Source organism: Thunnus albacares, chromosome 9 (genome assembly GCF_914725855.1).
Source record: "Thunnus albacares chromosome 9, fThuAlb1.1, whole genome shotgun sequence".
Lineage (NCBI taxonomy): Eukaryota > Metazoa > Chordata > Actinopteri > Scombriformes > Scombridae > Thunnus > Thunnus albacares.
Window position 1 is genome coordinate 13479978 of NC_058114.1, and position 24479 is coordinate 13504456.

At 38.0% G+C, this 24479-nt stretch overlaps 1 protein-coding gene across 4 annotated transcripts; it reads right to left on the reverse strand.

The window, feature by feature from the left end:
- Window positions 1-3838: 3838 nt before the first annotated feature.
- Window positions 3839-22662, reverse strand: crtc1b (CREB regulated transcription coactivator 1b). 4 transcript variants are annotated; one of them, XR_006404816.1, is made up of 15 exons: window positions 20885-22662; window positions 16763-16879; window positions 16118-16243; window positions 14545-14606; window positions 14176-14270; window positions 13552-13637; window positions 13417-13460; window positions 12907-13130; window positions 11199-11350; window positions 10766-10999; window positions 9986-10072; window positions 8023-8109; window positions 7759-7933; window positions 7372-7621; window positions 6212-6298 (listed from the first exon to the last, which is right to left on the reverse strand). XR_006404816.1 is itself a non-coding variant. In XM_044360848.1 (14 exons), exons 1-14 carry the CDS (start codon window positions 21008-21010, stop codon window positions 6087-6089), a joined length of 1812 nt encoding a protein of 603 aa, XP_044216783.1. In that variant the 5' UTR covers window positions 21011-22662; the 3' UTR covers window positions 3839-6086. The 4 variants fall into 4 exon arrangements, 3 of the variants coding, with proteins under 3 accessions (XP_044216783.1, XP_044216782.1, XP_044216784.1); XM_044360848.1 differs by lacking the exon at window positions 7372-7621 and having other exon boundaries at window positions 3839-6298; window positions 13552-13622; XM_044360847.1 differs by lacking the exon at window positions 7372-7621 and having other exon boundaries at window positions 3839-6298.
- Between the last annotated feature and the right edge of the window lie 1817 nt (window positions 22663-24479).

Sequence of the window (24479 nt, forward strand, 5' to 3'; positions counted from 1 at the left end):
AACCTCTACCAATGTTAGTTTCTGTGAGCAAACTTTATGTGACAAATGAAAATGGCATCTTCTACCCTTGTCATACATTAAAGGGAACCAATTATGCTCATTTCCAGCTCTATATTTTTATTCTTGGACTCCACTAGAGTAGCTTTGCATGATTCACAGTTCAAAAAACTCCTTATTTATCTTATACTGGCCCTTTATGTAGCCCCTCAGTTCAGCCTCTGTCTCTTAACGGGCAGTCTTAGCTCCTGTCTCTTTAAATCACCCGTCCCGATGAGCCCACTCTATTCTGATTGATCGGCTTTCCAGAAGCCAGCCGAGGGGCAGCTGAGTCAATTCTGTTAAGTTACCGCTGATGCAAACCCAACATTTCCTGCTTAACTGCTTCATATTAAAAGCATTTAAATGACTAAATAACTGGAGACTTCTATTATTGAAGAATTTACAGGAAATTAAACATGTTCCCCACCGAATTAGCAGGGCTTCCGTAGTGGCGCTAGCAATTGGGCGACACGACAACATATGGAGATATTTGGAGCTCTTTGTTCAGCGGATCAGTTAGAAATAATGCAGGGGGGGAATAGTACAAGCAGAAACAGCCACAGTGATGATGATGTTTGATGAAGAGCTGCAGATGACCAGCACACCTCCACCAGGTAAACTACTTAATTTACTTTGCCGTGTTGTGTAATGGAAAAACACTCAGCGTGCCAGCTCAGCTCAGCATGACTACCCAAAACAATGGAAAAATGCCATAATGTTAGCAGAGTGGAACAGGGCTGAAAGTAGAAAAGAACGCTGGAAACCGAGCAGTCAGAGCAGTCAATGCTTTTTGCTCACAGGGATTACTTCTACATACGTTTACCTCATTATTTGACACTTTGGCCATGTTTAATATGAATATCCAACATTGCAACATTATATATATGACTGAAAAAAGGAAAAGCATAATAGGTCCCCTTTAATTTCTAACTTTGAGAATGCTCACCCAGCAAGAGCAGTGTGAGCTTTAATGCACATCCATTAAAATTAAGACATGTCGAACAACTCTACTCCAGTACACCAAACATTTTATGCAGCCAGAAACATTTGGTAGATAAAATAAGGTGTACTGGAGAAGAGTTGTGTGACATGTTTTCATTCTGGTGGATGATCGTGTAACCTTCATTTCAGAGTTTGAGCTAATTTCATAAAGTGAGCACTGTACAGTATTCTGGTAGTGGCAGTAGGTGAAGTCAAAGTCAAGATGCAAACTGCTTCACACAAAACTTTTTAAGGTTGTGACAAACTACTAAGGTCAACCTAGTGTCATTCCTCGGGTGTATTGACCCTGACACACTCAAACTCGATGCTTTTTTCATGTAGGGGGGAAACTGACCAACAAAGAAATACATTCGGAGCGCCGTTCCTTTCCAACACAAGAGCGCAAGCTGCACTGAAGTAAGCCCTTTCTAGTTTTGCATCCCCTAAAATCTTCACAGATAAAAAACAAGACAAGCCAAAATATAGTTTACAAAGGAAAATAGAGAATTCATCTTTTCTTTGACATGAAAATATTTCCGGAGTATACATCTGGTGTGAAACAGTCAGCATTCCAATCGGGCAAAACAGTCCCTGTTCAAAAGCCAGGAAGTCACAAATAAAGTGCGAAGCAACTAGTGGACTAAACATTGCACGAAAACAGGGAAAACAACAACAACAAAAAAAACCAACACACACACACACAAAAAAAAAACAGGATTACACTTTACCCAGTCCAAAACCTGACATGATAGGCAACAACAAAAAAAAAAACAATCATATCTGATGTCTTAAAACACACTCCACTTCAGCATAGCTAGATCAAAGTCCTATACATAACATGGGATAATAATCTGCCCAGTCTGTCTATCATGTCATGCAGTTGACTGTGTAATGCAGAAGCGTCAGAAGATTCAAGTCCACATATGCAAACGATCAGTGCACGTGCCAATCTGCCATCTTTGCAAGACAGAGCGCAGGGGCTGTGGGTTCTTTTCGTACGAGAATCGATTGTTTGAACTCGTATGCTGTGAGATGCTACAGTAGGAAGAGAAAAAGTGGAACAAGCAACAGTCTAATTCCTCAGGAGGGGGGGGGGGGGGGGGGTGAGAAGGGACGACTGAAGCGCAGAGAGAGAGAAGAGTCTGGTTCGGCACCAAAAACTCCAACCGTCAGGTCATTTGGCAACTGCCACACTGCCGCAGAAAATACATTCTTTTATCATTCGTGAAGTAGCATTATACAGAGATGGAGGTAACAGAGTCACTTAACAGGAAACTGTCGCACAGGAGAAACCCAGACATGCATCCCTTTAGACTTTGTGGTAGCGTTATGTTACACAAATCAAACCTGCGGAGCTATAGAAGGCCTTCGTTTAGAGGTTTTGACTGTCAGTTTAGTCATGCATTTTGTTTCAGCTATAGCGTATGTACAAGGTCAGTGTGAACGACTAGTATTCAGCATGATGACGGAAGAAAAGGAAACTACAGGAAAGCTCAAATCACTGGCGTTATTGGCTACGCAACAGTGAAGTTTGGCTCAAACACATAAGTGTATATTTTTAGGAATGAAAACCTTTGGAAACATGTAATCTGCAAAGAATGTTTTCTATACATTTGTTTCAGTGACTTAAAAGGAAAAATCCAACTTAAGAGGAACAAAAACACTAGTATCTCACATTTCTCAAATGTTTCAATGATCTAAAAAAAAAAAACATTCAAAGTAAATCATGTTTGACTTCAAATCCCTCAGAATTTGAGGAAAAGGGCTTATTTCTAAAGCAGCAGTTTTGTTCAACAGTCACACAGGAAGAGAAATGTGTCATGGTGGAGAGGAATTCTGTAAAAATTTACAAAATCACCAACTGAAGCACAGGACAACAAGGCAGGGGGAGTGTTGCACGAAAAACAAAACAAAACAAAAACAAAACAGAAAAGATAAAGAAAATGACACTTTTATGACAAGTGAAGCTGGATTTATGCTTCTCCATTGACGTGTTCTCTCTGATCTTTAGTTAAGCGTACGATTTCACTCGTTGATTGTCAAAGCACCACTGCAACACTAGATTGGACACTACAAGTATGTATTATTCACTCAAAGTAATATAGAGATTACACTCTTAAGCTAAAACAATTTCTCGATTTATCAATTGACAGAAAATTAATCAGCAACTATAATAATAATGATAATTCTATTTCAGTCATTTTTAGAGCAAAAATGCCAAACACTCTGGTTTCAGCTTCTCAAATTTGAGAATTTGCTGCTTTTCTTTGCCATGATATATGATAGTAAACTGATATATCTCTGGGTTGACTGTTGGTCAAATAAAGTAAGAAACTTGATGACATCCTTTGGGCTCTGGGAAATTAAAATTGGCATGTTTCTCCATCTTCTGACATATAGAAAATAATTCAAGTTTAAAATGGAAATGTGAGCAGATTACAGAATACAAACATGCCCAGCTACTGAAACAGGATGATAGCTGAGCTTAGCATTCATTATTTAGTCAAATAATTTACATTTTTTGATAGAGAGCGGCGAGGAGGAAGTTTTCAACTGAAATGGTTTCTCTAGATGACAATATAAATTTAATTTACTTATTGAAAAGGAGATTACTGATCTTTTCTTCAAATTACTCAAAGAGGAGAAAACACAAGCTGATGTGTATTTACAGTTTTGAGGAGATGCATGTCAGACTCGGCTGTAAAAAACTTCCACAACAATAAACACGCTGCTGCAGAAGTATAAATCCAACTCCTGAAATGTGTTGAACAGCGTAAAAGGATACAAAGGTGGATTTTTCCTTTAAGTGTTTTGTTAGTTTTTGTCTCATTTGCATAGGAATCACAGATCTGTTGAAGGCAAACAAAACCTTAGATGGAGATGTGCAGCAGACGATAAATGGAAACAAATTGTACAACTGTAGAGGTGTGCAGTAAACCAAACGTGATTCCTTTTTCGTGGGGGTCGGGACCTCTTCCCAACAGCGCTTTAGTCGAGTAAATGATGTCTGTACACAAACATTACAATATACCAAACATGATCCCACAGACTGACACACAACTCTCAGGGAAACTCTGACAAAAGGCCATGGCAGAAGTCTCTGTGTGTTTTAACAGTTTAAACATTTGACCCAATTTGTTCTACACATTTTGGCAAAATAGTTCCAACAGATCAGCAGGATCATTGTGTCATGGATGTAGTGCGAGATGATATCAATGTAGAAATTTTCAGATAAAACTTTTGTAAACACTTTTCGGTTGAAAAGGTGGCGTAAACAATTTTAGTCTCTACTACATCCCTGATTGTTTTTGTGACTATTTTTGTTGTTTACAACACTGAATGAATGGGGCAGATCTTGGTTCTGTCAAAAAAACAATACTTTAAACATATAAATATACTCATATTCTTTCTTAAATATAACCTTTATATGCTTCATCTAGTTAAATAAATGAAGTCAGAAATTCTATAATAAAGTCTCAATATATTCATGAAGTAATGCAAATTTGCATCAAGCATTTAGAGGCTTTGCTACCGTTCAATATGCAATGATCAACCATTAATCATTGAGGACTCCTGTGGCGAAAGTCAACAGCGTTTTTGTTAGAGCTTCCCTGTCAAGGAGCAAAAAGCCTCCCCATATTTGCACTCCTTCTCGAATACTTTAAACCCATCCTTTGAAGTTTTTTTGTAGTTTTTTGACGCACTTTATAAAACATCAACAATTTGGCTATAAACTGTACCGCTACAAAATACAGTACATTGATTTGTCAAACCTTACACAACATAACCACAAATATCACTGACCAAAAGTTCCTCTCAAATACAAGAAAATGTCACAATAAGTTACGAAAATACGTTGTCACATTAGACACTTAAGTAGAACAGTAGAATACTCATGTAAGGCAAAATCAGGTGATTTCACAGTGACGACTTAAAAAGATTTAAGATTTTAGTGTTCTCTGGTTTAAAAACAGACAGCTTCCTTCCCTGAAAGAAAGACCAGTCTGGAGATATTGGCTTTTCAGAGCAGAAAATCAATTTGGACGCGTTTTTCTTGCTTTCTAGTTAAATAGAAATACCTGATGATTTTCTCAGAAAAAGTTAATTCAACTGGCGTAAAACCAACCCATTTCTGGAGCACGCAGCATTTTCTGGACCAGTGCTAAAAACTATGATATTTTGATTTGACCGTCTGCAGCATGGCAACACCTACCACGTCCTGTATCAGAGAATGGCACATCGAACACCAAAGAGCAACTATGGGGAGGTTTTGCACTCCTTCATTAACCAAGTAGCTTAATAAACACATATATAAATATGTTAGTAATTAATAAATAGACACAAATTACATCAGTGCAATTTTACACTATGCCTACAGAGAGCATTTTGGCATCAAATTGAAATTACGAAATGGAATATAAAATCTTTAACCAAATAAATAAATAGAACATATAAATACATAAAGCATCAAAACATACAGTACATGATGAAAATAACATTTGGTTGTCAAAAATAAAGCTTTGAGTGTGAAATAGAAAGCCGTTACGGCATGATGGGAAAACCGATTCATTTGATTACAGGGTACAAGCAAACTGGCTGTGGTGGTTTTTTCCTTGTTTTTTTTTTTTCCCCCAAACACAGCCGTTTTATCGGGTACGGTTTAGCCCAATGTCCTAGCAGCTTCCTGCTACAAGCAAATATGAACAGAAACAAATATTAAAGTGGATATGAAAAGAAAAAAAAAAGTCAAATGTGCGTTTTTTTTGGAATATATGTGGCATGTAATGGTACACTGTAAACACAGTAGGCTAGCGAAAGCGCTGAGCGACCAATCTCATTCAAAACGACAGCGAGGCCATTCCCTGGCAAGCCACTGGATGTCTTTTTCCCTGTTGTCTTTTGGTGGCGCATCATTTCAAAGGGCTTCACGGAGTCGAGGGCGAGGTCGGACAGCTGGACGGCCATGCAACGAGGGAGAGGGTTCATCCTGCCCTTTGTTTCTCTCCATTCACAAGTTAGTGTGTTTTTTTTTTCTTCTTGTTCTCGGCCACAGTCAGCATCTCACATTACAGCCTGTCCATCCTGAACGTGTCCTCGGTGGCAGGGTCGGCGAGCACCATGTCGGGGTCATTGAGCATGTGCAGTCCGTCCAGGGTGAGGGGGTCGATCTTCAGCTCGTCAAGTGGGAACTGAGAGTCTGTGTCGAAGCTGACGTCGCCGACGCCCGCCAGCGAGTTGGTCAGCTCTTTGGAGAGGCTCGGCGGAGACTCACCTGTGACTGAAATACGTAACATCAAAGAAAGAATTGGAGGTGGACATAGAAGGATGGGGCAGGTTTGACAGGCTCCATGTGCAAACAACATTTACAGATTCCCTCCAGACATGTTTTAGAACATATAAAAATCCTCTTCTTTGAATAATAGATGGTGTCTGACATGTTTTGTCCACAAAAAAATGTTCAGTTATCATGATAAAAATCCTTACATTGACATCTACTCCTTCATACCTCCTTAAAAATCCAGAATCTATGAATATGCAAATTAGTTTCATTTCAAAAGTTAGACTGCTGGACACAAGATGTCTCCTTGTTCACTGTGTATGTGCACTAGAGGCTTCAGGTTTCCACATCACACTTGTGTAAGTTGTTTACTGGCTCCAATCTAGTAGTGATATAACAAATCATGCTTGTAGGTACACCCTCAGGTTTAAGGTGGACTCAGAGAAACTTTCCACTTTCAGCAGATGAATGAGAAAAAAGCCTTCTAGTGTCGAATACATCATTCTGCACAGTGAAGCTCAAACATCCAACTGTTTTGACCGGAGAGGGACTTTGAAGTTAAAGGTAACATGGTTTTTGCCAGTTTTAACTAGTATTGCGTGGTATATTAGCTAAGTCTGGAAAGTTAATATATATAGAAAAAAACATCCAACATTATTATATTTTAAAGGCTTTCATCAACCTTAAATGTATTTAACAAACCAGTGGTTCCTGTGGTTGTAATTTGCCGGACCAGGCTGACAAAGAATTAATGATATGTAGATACAAGACGTCTGGAAAAATCTCCTTAAAATAATTTTTCACTAAAAGAACTATTAAATGCAGCCATGTTGTGTCTTAAGCAGACATTATTACATGTCCAAACAAACAGTGTGGTGTTGTGGCCCAGTGGTGGACCTAGAAAATTTTACATGGGGTGGCAAGAGGTTTTGGCAGTGTGGCATTAGAGGGCAGTGGGTGAGGGTGAGAAAATACACTACTTCTGCAGCTAAATAGCAACAGAAAATCTCCAATAACTATTTTACCGAGTGTGTTATTGTACTGGAATTTATATAAACATAGAGAAAACATACCACGAGGTCCAGCTGAAACTGAGGCAGGAGTTTGTCATGTGTCCCCCCAGTCTTAATCCCTCCCCATCTGTTTCTGTCCCTCTCTCATGCTTCTTCTTCTCTCTCATCTTTCTCATTCAGTTATTCATCCCTCCCTCAATTCTTCTCCATATCACTCCTTCTCTTTCTCTCAGTTCCTGATCTCCTCCCCTTTGTGAGTTTGTCATCCTCCGTCTCTCCCACCTGTCACTCTGCTCTGCCTGAAAACACACTGCAGCCAAAAATAGATGACGGATAGTTTGTGCGACCGAACAACTAAAACCTTCTGAGGAAAGACACGGCTGTGTTGGTGAGTCACGCGTATACAATAAGCTACAGGGGTAAAAGTGCGTCTGGTGGCGTGGCTACCTGTTAGGATGATGTTGGGGATGTTGCCATGGCTACTGTAGCCGAGCTGCTGAGAATCTTGTAAGCTGCTCCCAGTAAGACCCATCATGGCCGCCTGCGTGTAGTTGAGGGTGGAGCACTGATTGTAAAGGCTGGTGGAGCTGATGGGGTTCTCGATCATGTTGAACTGCTCCAGCTGGAAAGCAGAGAAACGGAGCTCAGAGTAAAATCAGGAACAATCTGAAGTAAACATTTCTTTTGTTGCTGCTTATTTTTTTGTGTCACCTGGTGAGAAAGAGCGTTGGTCTGCCTTGATGCCAACTGCTGATCGTAGAAGGAGTCGCCGAATATACTGCCCACCACAGGAATATGCTGTAAGGAAGATTGTGAGCCACAAAAAAAAAAAAAAAAGATTCAGACCAAATTTAAAGAAAAGCAGCAAAAATTAAAACACAAAAACAAAAATCAGCCAGAAGAGCAAGTTATACGGGCCGAGAAGCAGACATTTCAGCGATGGAGTGACAGAAAACACAAGCAAAACACACAACTGAGCAGTGACTAAAGCGAATGATTTTCATGAGGAGGGCTGTCATGGTTCAGATTTTCCAAAAGGATAAAAAAAACGTGGCTAATAAAATGAAAACGTGGTGCTGTTTAATGATTTTTTGATTATTCAAATTTCACACACACACACACACACACACACACACACACACACACACACACACACACACACACACACACACACATAATAACTTTAACATGATAAAGTAAAACTGAGACATTGGAGTAATATGATAGTGATAATGTGAGCATGATGAGTGATGACAGTGATGTGATGACTGCGGCAGCCCTGTTCACGATGACACAAACACAAGTCGACTTAAAGGGAAATTCTAGTATCTGTCAACCTGACTGTTATATTGTTGACCATTGTCAGTCAGGAGAATTTACTCACTGCCTTTGTTGCAGAGATTTGAGGAACTTCACAAAGTTAATCAGAAAAAGGAGCATGAGCCTCCAAAGCTTCAGAAATCGTCATTTGTCTTTGAGTAGCTGTAGCTCAGGCTGTTTGCTACATCGGCTCCTGGGATTTCTCGGGACCTGCTTTGTGTGTTTTCTTTCGCTCGAACTCAGACAAATGATTGCTGTTGAATTTTAATTATTTGGAAAGCTGAAGGAGAAACTTTCTCACATCTCTACAGCAGGGGTGATGAGTAAAATGGCATGACTAATCAGTCAGATAAGAGACTAATGGATAAAAAAAATGAGACTACCACCCCGGTTGATAAATACTGGAATTTCCCCTCTAAAATATCTTCGCAATGAGAAAAGCACCAATGAACATATAGAGTCATCACGGTGTGATTGGCTTTCTTTCAGTGGTAGAGTCCAAGGCGAACCATTTTTCAACATTTGTTCACTGATAACTGATAACTTAGAGGTTGATCAGCACATGAAAGCCTAGTCTTTAGGTTTATGTTTGACCTCACATTCTTAAGTTTACAAGTTCTCAACTAAATAAAATTATCTCTTCTTTCGTTTCTAATTTTTTTCTTTTTGTCATGGTAACTGCTTTTCTTGATGTGGCCTTTTGCCATCAACTGGCCCTGCACCTTGAAAAACACTAAACACATGAAGTGTATTATTAAAACACATGCAGCTGCCTTTGCCTTTCTGCCAAATGTTTTACTGAAGATGGAATAAGGCTCTGATGACTCTTTCCCCAACAGAGGGAAAGACATGATGTGTTTATGTGTATGTGTATACCAGCTGTAAACTGAGGCTCTGTGCTCAAACTAGCTGCTAAAAAACTTCGGACTGGCAATAATCAAGTGTATTAGTGACCCAAAATATAAGCAAGAATTACTTTGAAAGAAGGCTGTTTATGGGTAAGAAAAAAGTTAATATACTTCCTGTCCTGTGAAACTACTTAGAAATCCCTACAGCTCACTACATGAAAATATTGTTTCAATCATACTAACAACTTATGAGTTTTGCTACATTAACATATTTAGAGTATCAAATGATCAGGGCCTCCATCGACAAACTATTGCCATGTTTTCATGCACACAGTGAACAGAGTTGACAGTGGTGATGAGGAAATGAGTTATGCAGCTGTCGACACCATGGTTGGTTAACTGCTGATACAAAGAATGAAAAGCAGCCTAACTCATCTACAATTAGCTTTCCCCCAGGCGCAAAGCCCTTCCCCAAAAAGCAGCTAGCTCGGTGGGTGGGCCCTTACTTGAGGCGAACCGCCGGGGGAGAAGCCTTGATTGGAGACTGGGGAGGTTGGAGACTGAGTGGCTGGTGAGCCAGTCTGATTGCGGTACTGTTGGAGGGAAGAGGGTTAGCTAAGCACTAAGCTCTATGCCTGTCACACACAATTCTCAAAGGACAGGATGTGAGATGGCGTCAGCTAATGATCTACTCATTATATACAGAGGGTGGGAAAAATGAACACTCACCACCAAACTTTCCAACTGCCCAGTTTGTCTGCATGTGACTGTACAATAGCAATGTCTATTCATCCTTCTCTTGTGTGAATATATGTAGTTCAAAAGTAAAGTTGAATTAGCTAGTGTGTTTTAAAAGGATGGTCAAAAGTGTGCAGTATTTTGATGTGGTTATAGACATACATCTTCAACCAACTACATCTGAAAAGCTACAAAAGCTGAGAAAACGGTAGAAAATGAATTTGTCCTGCAAGCAGCTTCCTTAGAAAAATGTGAGCATCAGACAACTAATAAAATGTTCTGCTTTGAAGGTAACTGGACATAATTTCCGGGCAGCTGTCATTAGTCACTCTACAAAATGACAAATCAATGTCAAAGCTCAGTAGAATAAGACGGATGTGAACATGTTTACCAGGATGTAGTCTAGACTGTCTGAAAACTTTCACGGAATTAGGGTGGAAAATGTAAAAACGCTCAAGAATAAGCAATAGAATCCCAGACATTTAATCAGATTCATAGTTATCCGTGTTTCTACTTGATGTTTCTGACAAGATCTCCGGGTGTCTTACCGAGCTGATGCTCATGCTGGCGGTGGTCTGGCTGTCTGGGGAGGGGCTGCTGGCAGTGGCCGAACCAGTGGAGACCGAAGTTGGCAAGGCGATGAGCTGGATGCCCTGGGGCAAGGCCTGCTGCTGTTTCTGCAGGTCGCTGATCAGCTGAGCCTGGGCCTGAGCCGTCAGCTGGTTGAACAGGGGGTACTGGGAGAGCTGCTGCTCCAGGGTCAACGACTCAGTTGGCAAAGCCTGCGGAAAGACGCACACAGACTCTCTTTAGGCCAGGCTCATGTGATGTGATGTGATGATTGGTGGTTTATTTGAGTATAAGTTTAGTTATAAGTCCAGTGCGGCAAAAATGTATTTAGTTTGGAATACACAGCTGGTTTTAACACAACTGTAAAACTGTCAACTACAACTTTAAGTTAAGCTGCCAGTAAAACATTACCTGTGTGATGTTTACGGGCGAGGACAGGGTGGATGAGAGCTGCTGTGGGGACTGTTGAAGATGGAGGTCAGAGGTGAGGGTGAGCGGCACCACAGGAGGTTGGCGGCGCTGTGCTGTTACAGTCATGGTGGGCTGAGAGGAGGTGGGGATCCCTGGCAAGGAAGAAAGTAACAGTACACTTGAGACCAAATCCAACAACAACACTATGCCATTTCAATATGACGACTTGCACGACTGACTCTTATTTAAAGACCTTCAAAAACACAAAACAAAATATATATATTATATATAATATTTTTACATCTAGAGACTCCACCTACAGCTAAATTCTATGATAATGAAATGTAGAATCTAAAGTCATAATAAATTAACTGTGCATATGACTTGTACATTTTGATATCTGTATGTGTGGGATGCATAACAGTCTGAATGTAAAATTAAAATTTATGTGACAATGAAAGCAGTCTCTGTATTTTACAACTCTTACATGGCAATTTTGTTTTTTCCACATTAGCTTTTCAACTGAGAGGCAGTGACTAATTGATGCTGTTGAGCCAAATTGATCATCAGCTCAGATGAGGCCAAACCATCAGAAATGATAAAAAAGCAGCCAGCAGCCTGCTGATCCAGACTGCACACTCATGCCAACGCTGCATGTGCTACACTAAAGGTGGCAGATAAGGAAAAAGATTTTGTACCCTGCTATTTTTTAAAAGGTATTTTGAGAATGATGTTGGCAACATTTTTCTGATTTTATAAATATATCCATATCTCTCTCTCTCTATATATATATATATCATATATATATCATTGTCGTGTCCAACTTTAGTAGAGTGGAGCACCAAACTCCAGTACTAAACATACGACACCAGCTGACCAACACCCACTGCAACACAACAAAACTTAAACCACTGAAGAAAATAACTGGGTTGGTAATCTGTTCTGTTTCAAAAGCACTGCGCCCCCGTCCAGCGTTTTGGATAACGACTGGTTTTCCTGATACTAATGATGCAACAAAGAGGCTGTTTGTCCACTGCAGGAGATTTAACTAATATATACAATGATGATGTTACGGTGATGTTAATCAATAACACTTAAATTTAGTTTTTCTTATACAGGAAGAAGAAAAATGCAGTTAACTTTTTTTTAAATCAAAAAGCACAAACTTTTATCTGCTTCAGCTGTTTGCCAGACAGTGACCTTCATCAAGCCCAGTGAGCCTGACTGCCAGCTATATTACATATTGCAGTTCAGTCGACAAAGGACATGATTGAATGGTTTAGGACACAGTGCAGTGGAGCAAGAGCTTTTCTATTTATAGAATCAAGAATAGGTTTTGAATCAAGAATTGATTCTGAATCAAATCATGACACGAAGATTTGAAATTGATTGGTGAGATTCCCAAAGATCGTTGTTTCTCTTTATCTTTTAATTTGATAAACTAAACCAGGTACTTCATTTACATGACTATGCAGAAAGTACAGCAGAAATCTAATGCATACTATCTGCTTCAACAAAACACATCTGAATATATCAGGAACTTTTCTCCCACACAATGTTATGAATGTCTTTGTTAAACAATGTTCATAACAAAATGTATTCAGCTGCAGATGAAGTAGACAGTATACAGCACTTTTCCTTTGCGCTGTGAAATTTACACCATCTGTTTTCCCTCCCCACCTTACAAAGATCAAACAGCGGTTGTTACCATGGCTGGCAGCGCTGATGCCCAGGTGGGTGAGGTTGGTGGTCAGGCTGCCTGTGCTGTTGGCCGAGCTGAGGGAGGGGAAGGCCACGGTGTCCTCAGGGTCCAGCGGGGTGGACAGCGGAGGAGGGAACTGGATGTTGGTTAGATCAGGCAGCGAACCGCCGGTGTTGTGCGCAGCTGGGAGCACGGATGGGTTCAATTCCTGGTCTGGTGATGGGAATATACTAAAAGACACAAGTTCTATCAGGCATGAGAAAAATCACTCTGATATCACTGTGCTTTGTTTTCCTACGACACTGTACAAGCTCTAAGCTCCGACTGACCAACACAACTATAGAAACGTTCCAACTAAAGACAAAGATACTCTACGCCATAATGCAACTCTTTAATTTTTGCCTTTTTTCAAATCAAAAATGTTTTTGTCATCATATTCTTCAGGATTAAAAAGCCTCTGAAATAGCATTTAAACCATCATAGGACACAATATCTTACACAATATCATATACTCACTTGATTCCTGGAACATCACATGTGTTGGGCTTTGATGAATCATCCTGAGGACAAAACATAAACATGAGCAACCAATCTGAAGTGGTTTACATGTATCATAACAAGTGTGCAGCCCTTTCTTTTCCCCATCAGTACCTTCTTGTCATCCCACAACTGTTTCTGCGCGTCCTTGTCTGCATTTGACTCTGAATTCTCCGTCCCAGGCACTGTTAGCAGCAGTACTAATTAGTGAAACAGTAAGACACAGTTGCTTGCTATGACAAAATACATAATTCAAATCAGTGCAAGAAATGAGTCATCAATATCCCAGCCAGTCAAGCAGAATAGAGTGCTATGCACAAGATTCCTTACTGTCTAAAAATAGCAAGGTGACCATTAGACAGACTGAGTGGATGCCAGCCAATCTTGGTTTCATTATATCAGAGCCTCACACAGAAAAAGACATAATCCATGTATAACAGTGAATTATTGATCCTCCTCTGTAGATCACCCAGAGTCAGCTCCATTCAGAGATTTTGCTCCTCTACAGCCATCTAAGTACTGAAACAGCATACTGAAGCAGTTCTCTGCCAGAGATCAGTATCCATTTACTTCATACATATTTCACTGAGAGTCTAGATCTGCAATTGCACACCAGGAGCATAACTTCTTTGCAACATCAACTCTTTCATGTCATTTAAAGTTTGCCGCTTGCATTAGCGCACTGCGCATTAATAAATAAAAGCAGCTCTGTGTCTTTGTAACTGGATCTTCCATTACCTCGTTTAGGCTGCAACTCCTGTGATCCCCCAGCAAACACCTCTTGGGGCTTAGGATTCATGGCACTCTGATGTAAGGCGGAGTCTGAATTTGTCCTGTAGGTGTTAGAAAGATGAGATGTCAGCAAAATCCAAACCAAATCCCTGATGAAGGCACACTGCCAGTTCTTCTGTCAATTCTCTTTGTGATATAGTAGATATATATAAAGATATAGTTGCCATAATACAGCCCATGTACGGCTGCCTTCATGTCGTCTGAGTTTGGACATTTTGTAGCTACGAAGCTGTACAGTGTCATGTAATTTCATTTTTGGGAGCTGTGTTTGTCCTGGGTATCATTTTGGCAAATGGATAAGGGGAGATGGCTTACCTTCTCCAGCTAGTGTCTGGCGGTGGGGAGAGGTAAACTGAGCTGTAAGGACAGCTGTCAATGTGAATTTAGTTAAGGGTAATAAAGTTAGAGGGGATGAAAAATGGATCTGAGCTAATCCATACTTTCATGCCTCTTGGCTGATTAAAGCTAATAGACCTGACACATAATAGATTACCACACACAAGTGTTATTTGGATCCCGTTACATTGAATAAGGCTTCAGTCTCTTGTTATTCTAATGGTGGAACACATTTCTAAGAACAATACTAACAAAAGGAGTTTAACAATGCACCGTCTCGTATTGTATCATTCAGTATCTCTCTGTAAATGTGAAACAAACAGTTCACCTCATTCTTTGGCCCCATTTACACCTGGTATTCACATGTGATCTGTATCTGGATACATTATCTGGATAATGACATCTGATTAATGGGTCTTTGCATTTACACTTGGTATTTAAATATATTCTTGTTTTCACAGCTGTGATCGGATCTCAATATCCAAATTAGCCAGGCGGAGCTGGCAGACTTGTCAACAAACGTATTGTGTCCCAGGTCAAGGAAACTGTTGCCACGTATGGATAACACTCACTTTTTTGTGAGGGGAGACATCTAGTTACCACAATTACTTGTAGCTTTTACGGAGCTTTCTTTAGCTAGCAGGAAGAGATGGAGCGAGGTGACCTTTCAACTTGCGGGGACGATTTTTTTCTTATGAATGTGACCACACTGTACAGATTGCATTTACACCTGTCTGAGATCTGATTACAATGCCACCTGACCATTTCCAGATGTGGTCTGGCCGATCCGATCGCATTCTCACCACAATGCGTTCTGATTGCTTTTACATCTTGCATGAACATATGTTTTTCTATATCCGGATAACGTATCCAGATACAGATCACATGTTAATGCCAGGTGTAAATGGAGTATTTGTTTGAAATCCTGATGAGCAGGTTGGCACCCTGCATGGCAGCCTCTGCCATTAGTGTATGAATGGATGAATGTGTTGTAAAGTGCTTTGAGTGGTTGGTAGACTAGAAAAGCGTTATATAAATATGGTCTATAAATGCAGTCCAAATCTGTTGAACTATGCAGCGCTGTGGAGGTTGAGCAGACATGATTTCTCCTTTTTCTATCATGACATCTGGTGTTTTTTTATGTGTTGAGAAACCACCGTTAATTAATCTGCTTCCCTGAGGTCTCAAATGATAATTGTTTTTTATGTATTCTTCACAACCCACAGGTGCACACCTTGTTTAGGGTTAGTACGCCTATGAATAAAAAAAAATCACAGTCTTATTAGTCTAATAAACATGTATTCCACCTGGAGAGGTTTAGCACTTTGTCAATTGTTGACTATTGGCTCAACACGACTGTTATGTCTCTGGAAATATCTAAATCATTCAAGATAACTGACTTAAAACAACATAACCTAAGTGTGTCTATTACTGAAGGTAGGCTAAACAGACCGAGGTTCAAGTATTTCCAAATGACTGTCAAGATACCCAAAGAAATAACATATATAGTCAACACATCCTCAGCAACATGCGTTTAAAAAAAAAAGGATATCTGACGTCCATGTTTGTCGACCGACAGCGGCCGGCGGTGAGGAGACGTGATGCGGTTCCGGTCACGGTAAACACGCTCCACCAGCCCGTGGTGCCTGGTTGTCCGACTGGTATCCAGCACTGAGTTCTAGAGTGAACACACTCACAGGTCAATGAGTCCAGCCACACAGCTTACTTACACAAAAAATTGTGCCAAAAATGTCTTAGGATCAATGGTGCAAATGTGTTCATTTCAAAATGAGTCAAGCCATGGGCCCCCCATATTGATGCTTGAGTTGGCAAATGTATTTAAAGATGGAAAGCCATGACAAGCAATGATATACTTTAAAATTTAGGAACCAAATTACACTGCAGGGCAGAACTGGTGACCTTGTAGTAAACTTCTGGCTTCCTTTCGCTCCTGAACCATAAGACAACCTGGTCTGACTACACAACTGTGATGGTGTACTGCCATTGTAGCTTAAGCTAATCCTGCACTTTCCTAAATGGCTTTATTGGTAACTCTGTTTTAAGCCAATCTTTCACCAACACTAGAGATGCACCTGCAACCTTTTTATATCCAATATTTTCACCAACAGCTAACAAAAAGGTACACTGAACGAGAATAAACCATTGATTTACCAGCCGAGAGAGGCTAAGGGCTCACCTGAAAAGGCAGGTCAATGTTGCCATTTCCAATCTGATTGACATTGGGCAGTGAGCCTCCATAGTACTGTCCACGATTCTGCCCTAGTTGCAAATACTGGGTCTTCTGTAACTGCAACTGTGCAAAGTAAAATTGCATGAAAGCATGAGTGAATGATTGATCTGATACACAAAAAAAGTGATGCTGAAAATGAGTGATGCCTGCCAGTCCACGGTGGTGAAAGTGAAAGATTAAGGAATCAATTTTGACAGATGAAACATGATGAGACAGGCACATGTGGCTGTTTCATGAACAATCAACATAGACAAAAGCAAATAAAAAATCACATCAGCTGATGAAAGTGACACCTGACTGACAGCTGGTGTTATTACAATCAGACTCAACGTGTAACACACCTGGCCCATTTCATTAGCCACATGTCTTGATGCAAAGCCAGTCACAAAAGTCATGTGTGTTTTTACAAAAACAGTGTGATGGAAGTCCTCTCATGGATTGCAGTTATGACCAACAATGATATGAACAAATGATATGAACAAATGAAGTGGATTGATGTTTGGATGGAAACACAAAAGAAATCTGGCAGAGGCCACAAAACTAACTTGTTCATTTAATTGTTTTCCCTGCAGTAACTGGCAGTTCAGCTCAGGTTAACACTGATGCAGCGTGTGGTAAATGGACATCATTTCCAGCAATAGGGCCAACAATTAGCCCAAACGTTTCCTGGCAACAAGAGTTTTATTCTTTTGTGGTTAACAAAGCTGAGACAATTAGTCAGTTAATCCATAAGTTGGTCCACTGAAACTTTATTTGCAACAATGTTAATAATCGATTAGTCATTTAAGTCATTTTTCAAATAAGTCTTGTTCCTGCTTATAAACTCTGAAGATGCTTTTTTCTATTTTATATTATTGTAAACTCAATATCTTTCAGTTTGTGAGTGTTGGTTGGACAGAACAGATCATTCCACTATTTCAATCGAGGAAAATTAGATTTGAGTAAACTAGGGCATCAGTTAACCATTATTGTCATTATAGATTATTCTATTCATCTTCTAATTGATTTAATGTATAAATGCTAATCATTTCATCTATAAAATGCCCATCACAGCTTCCCAGATGTCAACGTGATGTTATCAATAAAATAATAAGCAGATTAATCAGCAACTATTTACAGAAAGTTGCCAAACTTACCCTGACTTAAGTCAACAGATGTAGAGTTTAACAGTTAAATCTATGGTAGGTTTTAAGGGCTGAAACTAAATACATAAATACTTAAATAATCATGTAATTAAATGCTTAAATAAATGAATAAATAATTACATAATTTAATGCTTAGTTGTCACCATAAATAAATAAATTGCAAATTAAATAAGACATTAAATATGTAAATGTTAAATGTATTCATTTATATATATATATATATATATATATATATATATCTATATACATAACACATATACACTTCTATATTTATTTATTTATTCGTATAGTCATTTATTTATTCACATATTTATCTATTTATGATTTATTTTAAGTGAAATGAATAAATGCGTCAACTTCATCCATCAAAAGTCAGGGGTAGGACTCTGCCCTGTGATTGGTGGTTGAACTTGAATCTACTACTTTTGCCTAATTCAAGATGGCAGCACCCGGTCAGGACCTTGATGAAATCTTTCATGCTACCATGGTAGATATGTGGGCTGTAGCTGAGCAAATGGAGGCAAATGCCAATTCCTATGCTTTTTTAGATCAGATTGGGGGCTTCGCTGAATGAATTGGAATAATATCGACCCTGACTGACATAGAAATTAATGAACCTGTATTCACGATCCCAGATCCTGTTGGGTCTGTAACACTGTTCATTGTTTGACTTTTGATGGATGAAGTTCACACATATATTTATTTTGCTGCAGCAAGTTACACAATATGTAATATGTACAAATATGTAAATATATATATATTTTATATAAATAAAAATGACTCAATACACAAATAGATTTAACATTTATATTTTTAATGTCTGTTTTATTTAATTTGTGATTTATTTATTTATGGTGACAATTAGGCATTACATTACATGATTAATCATTCATTTATTCAAGAATTTAATCATAAAATTATTTATGTATTTATATATAGACCCTAACCCTCAGCCCTTAAAACTCTCCATAAAAAGCTATGAAACAGAGCTAGTAAAACAGAAGCATGTGGGTTGTTTAAAGCTGGCTAATTGTTTATTATTTACCAGAACAAAACAAATCAACACAAATATCCTCTGCAAGACTGCACAAGCACTAACAAAAACAAGACAAAACAAAACAACAAAGTTGAAGAAAACAATTATTTCAAGATTCTATGGAGCACTGCAACATGATTTTAACAATAAAGATTTGGATAGTAAAAAAATTTTAAAAAATTGAAGAAGGGAACTGGAACTGAACACTGTAATTTCTGAAAACAAATGGGATGAAACATGCCTGTCTGTTCATAAACTAACAAATAGTCCAAATTTGAGGGAGTTTGACTGGAAGGTCAAAAACAGGTATTTCAGAACTCTGGTCATAATGGCGAAATATGGAAACTCTTCTTGATTATGTTGGAGGGGTCATGGCCACCAGACATTTGACATGTATTATGGGCCTGTCCAAAACTGCAGGGATAAGGAAAAGGAAATAGAACAGATTTTGGATACACAACTAAACTTCGAACCAAAGCTATTTATCTGATGAAAAGGAAAATGAATTTATTAAGGACCTTACTTTTAAAAGCTAAAAGAATGATTATAATCTTACAGTTGCAGCCACAACCCTCAAACATAAAACAATGGCAAAAAAAAGGTGAATGGAGGTGTTTATTATGGAAAAGGTCACAGCGGAAATACAGCTGAAAATGGACAGTCTTATGGATGGTCACCATGGATGGATATTGGCTATGCCAAAAACAAAGAGCTAGCTAGCTCTTGTGTATTTTTATTTTTCATTTATTTATTTAAAAATAAGTATTTTTTCAGTTATACCATGTTTGTTGTCTCTTTTCCCCCCTCTACATGCTGTCTCTATACTATGAAGTTTATATGTGAAGATATATAAGAGAATGTGGAGATGTTTATGTATTAAATGATAGAATGTTTGAACTGTATGGCACAAATAAAAAGTTTTTAAAACAACGACAACAACAAAAATAAAAAAAACACCAACAATGACAAACAAAATATACAAACATTGTTCTGGTAAATAATAAAAAATCTAAAAATAGATATAATTAAAGCTGACTATTTCTTTTTTATTATTATTTACCAGAACAAACAAATCAATACAAACATCTTACACAAGACTGCACAAACAAAAACAAACAAACAAAAATATACAAACATTTTTCTGGTAAATTAAAAAAAAAATCTAAGCTGACTATTATTTTATTACTTACCAGAACAAAACAAATCAACACAAACATAAACAAACAAACAAAAAAATGCAGAAAAAAAACATACAAACATGATTCTGGTAAATAATTTTAAAAAATCTAAGAAAAAGAATATACATATAACTAAAACCGGCTAATCTTATTAACAAAAAACTCTGATGTTTGCTTGTTGTTAAAATAAAAACGTGGTTAATATGCTACCGACGGCCAACGTTGAGTCAGTAGTGGATGGTTCACGGGGGGGTGGGGGGAAATCACAGCTGGGAAGGTTGGTTAACATAACTAATGCCAACAAAACCTCTCAGACATCTCAGCCAGCTCTGCTCCAGTTTCCAGTTTCGTGTCTTTCAGCTGACCTGCCTAACACGTTGTTAAACAGTGATACAGCTACATGTCAGACGGTTTGTTTGCTAATGAAACATCAGCAGTGACTGTTCATAATCAGCCACAGACACATCATTCACAATCCCAGCAAGCTAGCTGAGCTACTTAACGCAAAGCGGCTTGTTGTATTTGAATTAATTGTGTGTTTTTCTGCAGGCTGAGTGAAATCATAATTGAGTGGTGATGCGCTGAAGCAGCTGAGGACGTTAATATTAACTTTAGCTACACTAACGGTCAGATTTATCTCCGCAGCGGTCGCTAGCTGCCAAAACAGCGATGCAACAAAATGTAAATATCCGGGGTGTGAAAGTCTTACCCGTGCAGCTCTGGTGATGTTCAAGTCTTTCATCACTTCTTCAAATGCAGCCGTCTCCTCCGCCTGTTTCTGGTTATGCAAAGCGATTTTTTCGCTAAATTTGCGAGGATTGTTCGAGGACGCCATCTTTCTCCTCTTCTTCTGAATGGAATGTTACGCTACACACCACGCTAGGGCCTTCTGGTGTCGTCATCACGCACTGTCAGCGGCACGAAAGTGGTGTGTCGCTTTTCACAGAAACTCGAGACAGGCATTGATGTGAGTTGTACCTTTGGTGGGGAGCTCACAGAAACGCTGATACGTTTATTTCGGTCTTGCCCCCATATAAAACAACTGTGGAGTAAATGGTCACGATTTATTGCTGATCATGTCTCCCCTCACTTAGTATTACTTTAGAAAAATGTATTGTTTGGATTCACTTAATATGGCAGGAATCTGATTAAAAATTAATTTGATTAATTTGCTTACTATTTTGACCAAATTTTATATTCACATACCAAATTCTTAAGCAAAAATCCAAACTTTTCAGAGCTGACTGTCCATATAACAGAATAATTTCTTCAATATCTGAATGTACAAACAAAAAAGCTGTTTAAAAATATGACCACTGTAGCTTACAAGATATTTATTTAACTTTATTTTTACATTACAAGCTTTCCCCTGGTGTTTTTGTAGTTGTATACACAAGGTACTGTAAACTTGTTGTATATTTGTTTCAATAAAGCTGATTTGTGGGAATCGATAACAAAAGTGATTTATGTAAAATAAAACAAAAGAAGACACAACTAAACATCTACTTTATGAATGTCAGTATACATCAGGATTCTGGAAAAAAAATTGAGGATTATTTTGACACTCAAACCAACCATTCAATTAAACTGGAATCCAAGGATGTAATACTAAACTATGAAAGCAAAAACGAGAAAGTTCTGTCAACTTATTAATTTTACTGGGAAAATTTCACATCCATAAATCTGAGTTCTCAAGATCTTGCCCATCGTTTGAACTTTTCATGATTGAATTTAGAAAGTATTTTGAGTCTATCCAACTGATAAACAATGAGAAATGTGCACATACAGTTAGTTACTCCAAGATTTATTTTAAGAAATCTGATTTTGTTGCCTACTTTTTGTTATTTTCTATTTATTTATTTATTATTACTTTTATCTTTTGTCCTGTTACCATCTTGACCGTATCAACAAAATGAAAGTGAAGTCCTTTATGTTATCTTTATTTCATTATGATGCCTATTTGTTTTCTGTTATTGTATTAATGTTGCACATGTTGTGATGCTTTCTATAAATAAAGCGATGGGGAAAAAGTGTTGTTTGCTCAAGCTGTTGGCAGGTGTGTACGATCTGATACGATGATACAAAACAATATTCACTATGAACAGTGGTGGAAAAGTTCTCAGATCCTTTACTTCAGTAAAAGTAGCAATACCACAATGTAAAATTACTCCATTACAAGTAAAAGTCCTGCATTTAGTACAGAAGTATTATCAGTTAAATTTACTTGAAGTATTTAAAGTAAAAGGTAAAGGAAAGAAGAAAAAACTAAATTCTGCCACACAAAGTTTGATTCGTTTTTCAGATTTTTCTCTACACTGCATTACTGTGAAATATTGGAAAGTTTTATCTCTTTGGGCCTCGAACAATTACTAATTTGGTGGAACTGATAACAACTCAAACATCTGTTACATAACATGGACCCACAACTACACATGGGGCTTACATGCCAAAAAGTTTGGGAACTAATGGTTTAATCTTTAACTTTCATTTTCTTTGTATTTTATAAGCTTATCATATATTATTTAATGTAAACATTTAATCTGAAAAGTAACTACAGCTGTCAAATAATTGTAGTGGAGTAAAAAGTACAAAGTAGCATAAAATGGAAGTACTCAAGTACAAGTACCTCAAAACTGTACTTAAGTACTGTACTTGAGTAAATGTACTTAGTTACTTTACACCACTGACAATGAAGGAATTTTTTGTGCTCAAGATGCTCGACATAATTTGTGAGCTAAATATAGAGTCTAAATATAGTAAATATCTTGTAAATAGTAAAATAAATGATACATGTTTATTAAAATAAAAATGTCCACCAGAAAATGAAGTTCTACCTAGAGCAAGTTAACTACTATTTTTCTTAAGAGCCAGGAAGTCAATCAATATTAATACATTTTTTGAGACAGTGATGGGTGTCATGGGGTCATATTGGTTTCATCCCACTTCCCATGCCTTTGAGTTTTGGTGAAAAATGTTAGAGCTGCATTAAAACTGCTCTGATTTATGTGCTTAAAAAAAACAACAACAAAAAAAACTTACAAAATGTACAAAACACTGGTCAAGAGACAGTAATCTGGGAAATGTTATACACTGTAAATACTTAATATTGCCTTTTGAAAAACAGCGTATTGCAACTTTATGCACTGATCAACTTCTGCAGACTCAGAAGTTGGTAAAACTGCACAGTACATCCAAACCCTACAATCTGTATAAAACATGTATCTGAATCTGTTTTATTATGAAACATTAGGACATACAAAAACTTAAGAACATGTTTCAGTGATGAAACATAGTAATACCTTCCTTAAACATTGCCAGAATCAGGAAATGGATACAGTATTGGCATGTTTTAGAGTAATGCTTCTGCAGCATTGCTTTCACTAGAGATAGCGACTGGCAGATGGGACAGAAAACTATATTAGTCAAGTATGCAAATATTCTTTGTTGACTGAGAATCAAAATAATATAGACACAAGTCTGAATAATGTAGTATAGGTTTAAGGCTAATTTAGAATAGAAAAGCTTGATTGGTGCTTTAAGATGCATACCATGTATCTGTGATGTCAACACCAACTAAAATGCTCCGTCATCTCTGCTGTGCATGTACTTGAACATGAGAAAAAAAATACAGATTACAGCTATAATCAGAACTGGAAGCCTTTTTTCTTTAAATTATTGCATCATCTTCATTTATTATTTGAAAACTAAAACCTAAATATCACTACGAGTCCTAAGAGGTTGCTTCAGTTTGCAACACAACTGGCATAAAAAGTAAATATAAACGTTCTTTTTAATATAAAGCTGTTTTCTCTTTAAGCGTCTGTGTGAGGGGATTGATACAGTTTATAATGTGAGGCAGCACTTCAGTAAATTTGATATAGAAATACATCAACCCATTAAAAAACAGCATCTGAAGGGTGTTTTTAAAAAATGACACACCTTTAATAAAGGATGCACATAAAGCTACACAAATGTCTACATTCCCCGTTGACTAATTATATTGCACTTCATCAATATAATGTGCTTTTACTGGTACAGGTAAAACAGGACAAAGACTCACTAAGGCAGACAGGAAACAATTTTAAAACAGACATCCCCACCATCATGTTAATGGTCACATAGATAGTCAGGAAAACAAGAATTTTAAGCTTGATTTAATTTCAGCGGCCAAATCAGATATCTGATGTATACTGCTTTGAAAAGTGCAGCAATGCAGTCGAAATGAACAACTGGAGACAGTATCAACCATGACAAATTGGTAGTTTGAGTACTTTTTGGTGAATCACAGATTTGTAAGGGTTTGA